Genomic DNA, 4,122 nt, shown 5'->3' with positions numbered 1-4,122 from the left:
ATAATGTTATTTGAAATGTTTATCTTGTATTAAACCATTATTTTTGCTCTCTAATAAAAAAAACTACATGCGATAGTGAACACTCGTCGATTATTATTATTATTTGTAAATAACGTAAATATTTTTCATTAAAAAAATATCAAATTAAATTACCTTGATAATTTTGACAAAGCCCAAATTGCTCTGGGGGTTGAGTTGGAAGGACTTCACGACGAACACAATCGACAATGGTGATATCCGGTGAGGAGTGATTTGTTTTTAATTCAGAGTGCGAAATTTTTGCCGGGTTTTGATACTGGTTTCCCGGAAATTTCCGTTTATCACTGATACCAGGAGCTGGTCCTACATAAGGAGAACCTGCAAGTTGGGGATCCTCTACATGATTATGATTTCCCTCTTTGTCAATCACAACATTACTGTCAATGCTCGCTGTATGTAGTTTTGCTGGACAACATTCTTCCTTGCTCCGTATACACCTCCAACGCACTTTCCCATCTGTAGCCACATGAGCCTTATAATATTTATGATTTGCAAAAACCAAAAGCTTTTTCCCTTTTTCACTCAAAATAAAACAATTTTCCATCGTGGAAGAATGAAATCAATGTTGCTCTACGAAAGTTCTACTTAGAAATGAAGAGAGCCTCTTCTAGGTCCTTGGAAGGTACAGACTGTGTCTTTGATGCCTTCAGTCAGGGAAGCATTTGACCACTGGATCACCCCCGAGGACTGATTCTACAGTTTCTCTAGTTGTGAAAATTTTTCTCTGTTATTGTCTGATCAATTATTTTTTAATTTATTTTACAGTATTTTTTTAATTGGTACACTGAAGAAGTAGCCTCTTTATCCTAATTGTATTTATTTCTCAAATGAATGTTATAGCCACTTCAATTTTTAAAATATATCCGGCACTGTTTCTACCTGTCTCAAGTTTGTTGGGATCGGTGAAGAATCGGACGTACCTATTCGGGTTCGGCCAAGATCGAAAAAAAAGGTTGGCTAATCCCACCGTAGGCTTGGGTCACGACAGCAATTTAACTTTATTGTATTGTATGGTTTACTGGACGGGCTACCTGCGAGCCTGGCAGGGGTCTTTTCATCCTAAATACGGGTAAATGTTAAGGTAGAAGAAAAATTTTTCAGGTTTGAATTCAAAAATTTGAAAGTATACTAAATCTAGGAATTCTAGCGATTAACAATATGTTAAACTACTTCTAAGGGACTGTAGATTAATGTTTAAAAATATTAGCAAATTTTGTTGTCCCACGTAATTTTGAAGCTAAAATATAAAATTAATATTGATACCAAATGTTGTTTTTCATAGTATCCATTGTCTAAAATAATAAAAAAGAAAATCAAAGACAATATTTTTAATAATTCATGAAAATTTATATCTTTATTTCAGAATTAATTTATATTTTTGTAGAATATCTAGACACTCAAAATGCCGAATTATTGTTTCAAAAAAAAAAATCCCATCGAAAAATACTAACATAACCTAAAGTTGTTTAAAATATTAGGTTTAATTTTTGAAGTTGATGTTAAACAATTTTTGTTAAAAATAACCGATTTCTGATAAAAAAAAAACGCGAACATTTGCAATTATTCCTCAAATATTGTAAAAATTCTTTGAAATATATTGATTTTTTATCAACAATAGGAATTTTAGGCGAAAACATGTTAAAAAGTAACAAAAAATGTGTAAGATCATAAATCTTATTATAAACCTAATGTTTATAATTAGCAAGGAGATAAATCCAGTTTGAGATTTTTTTAACTCATTAATTTCGTGTTTAGAGTCCATTGGATGACTATCAATTTGCAAAAAAAAATATTCGCTAATGGCAACCTAATTTCAGAGAAGTCCAAATTTCCATATTTTTTATGAATTGAAATATTTATTTATTCAATTATCATTCTAAAATTATGTAAATATTAAATTTTAACTCTTGTTTTTTATACAAAATTTGTTTTTTTTTCTTGAGTTTATAATATTTCAAAAAGAATGTTAAATTTTCATAATTTCTCAATAGTAATGTTTAAAAGTTAAATTTTCAAAATTTAAAGCTTAAGCTCTCAAAAATCGAAGAAAGTTAAACCGTGAATTCACAACAGTTCAAAATCCAATTTTTAGTTTTTCTTTATGTTTAAGTGTTGGAAACTCAATTTTATCGACGAAAAATACTAAAGTAATCCAAAGAATATAAATATTGTTTAACTTATGATTATTGTTGTTTAAAAATACCACTTTGAGACGAAACATACCAACATAGCTTAAAATGGTTAAAAATTGTAAATATTCTTTAAAATATAGTAATCTTTATTAAAAGTACCAATCATTTTCAACGAAAAGCACTAAATTGTTCAAGCTTGTACAGTTTATTATTTAAAATAAAAATCATTAGATTTAAACAAACATAAGAATTTTTGTTTAAAAATGCAAATTTCCGATATAACATGTCAACATAACCTAAAATTGTAAAAAAGTTCTGAATCTTTTTTTAAATATAATTTTTTTATTATTTAAAATGCAAATTTACGACGAAAAACGCGAACATAATCCATAATTGTTACAAGATTCCAAATATTGTTCTAAATATAATAATTTTTATTTAGAAATGGCAATTTTCGGTTTGAAATCCTAACATAACCTAAAATTATTTTAAAGTTATGAAACTTGATTGAAATCTAATGATTTTTTAATTCAGATTTCAATTCAGGACGAAAAACTGTAACAAAATCTGAAACTTTTCAAGCTTGTAAATTTTATTATTTTAATCAACAATCATTGAATTTAAATGTAATAATTTTTTGTATAATAATGTATATTTCTAAATTAAAATATCAACATAACCTAAAAAAATTCTAAAAAATTGTAAATCTTTGAAATGTAATTTTTTATTAAAAATACAAATTCCTGACGTAAAACAATAATTTGATCGAAACTTGCTAAATGATACTAATTATTGTTCAAAATTTAATTATTTTTCATTTGGAAATGCAAATTTACAGTTTAAAATTTATATTATTGGTGTACCCGGCCAACGTATTAATTTTAAATCGTAATGAAATAATATTATTTACAATAAGTAACTAATTTTTAAATTTAAAAATCCACTATTAAACTAATTTTTATTTATTAAAAGCTTATCAAATTTTTTAAACAATAATTATTGAATTTAACGTACATCATTTCTAATAAAAGCGTTTCAAATTCAAAAATAATTTTAAAATTAAAGTTTTTTACATTAAAAAATTCTTTATCAGAAGCTCTCAGAATTTAGAAATTTCAGAACTATTAGAAAGGAGTTGAATTTAGTCGGAAAAATCCATATGTAATCAGAAGTAATCCACTTGTGAGACGAAGTAATAAACTTGTAATGTGGATTAGTCCACGTATTCCGGAGTAATCGACCTCTAATCCAACGTAATCCACTTCTAAGGCGGAGTACTAAACTTGTAATCTGGATTAATCCACATACGCCGCAGGAACCCAAACTAAAATTTTTTGAAAGTTATGTAACTTCTTTGAAATGTTATAATTATTTAAAATACAGATTTCAATTTACGACGAAAAACACTAGCAAACACTCAGATTGTTCAAGCTTGTGAATGTCATTATTTTAAATTAAAATTATTGACTTGAGTCGAATGATTTTTCGTTCAAAACTGAAAATAACACACTAAACAACACACTAACATAACCTAAACTTGTTGAAAAATTGTGAACCTTCTTCTAAATCCAATGATTTTTTTATATAATCAATTTCTTGTAAAAAATGTTAATATAATCTGAAACTGTTCAAAATTGCAAGTCTTCTAGAAAATATATGATTTTTGTTTTAAAATACAATTTTTTTTAAATCCAGACATAACCTAAAATTGTTAAAATTTGTGAATCAGATATTTCTAATTTTTGTTATTGAAAATAAGAATTTCCGACGAAAAACGCTAATATAATACAAAGATATTGGAAATCCTGTACAAATTTGAATATTTTTAAATGAAAAATGTCCATTTTCGAAGTAAAATTGTGGGTCCGGATGCAATAAGGGCACATAAAATTTTTTCGTGCGAAAACGAAGTCCCCTGGAGGCTTTAGAAAAAATTTTCGAATTTTAATTT

The 4,122-nt window shown here is 26.7% G+C and overlaps 1 protein-coding gene across 1 annotated transcript in view; it reads right to left on the bottom strand.

Annotated features, from left to right (window-relative positions):
* Positions 1 to 665, bottom strand: part of LOC117181749 — a 9,678-nt gene extending 9,013 nt beyond the window's left edge. Inside the window, exon 1 of the mRNA XM_033374713.1 lies at positions 154 to 665. Coding sequence (XP_033230604.1) covers positions 154 to 583 — 430 coding nt within the window. The 5' untranslated portion in view covers positions 584 to 665. The remainder of the gene's footprint in view (positions 1 to 153) is intronic.
* Positions 666 to 4,122: the final 3,457 nt, after the last annotated feature.

This window comes from Belonocnema kinseyi, chromosome 10 (genome assembly GCF_010883055.1).
Source record: "Belonocnema kinseyi isolate 2016_QV_RU_SX_M_011 chromosome 10, B_treatae_v1, whole genome shotgun sequence".
Lineage (NCBI taxonomy): Eukaryota > Metazoa > Arthropoda > Insecta > Hymenoptera > Cynipidae > Belonocnema > Belonocnema kinseyi.
Note: the sequence above shows the minus strand (reverse complement) of the source record. Positions and strands in the feature narration are given on the sequence as shown.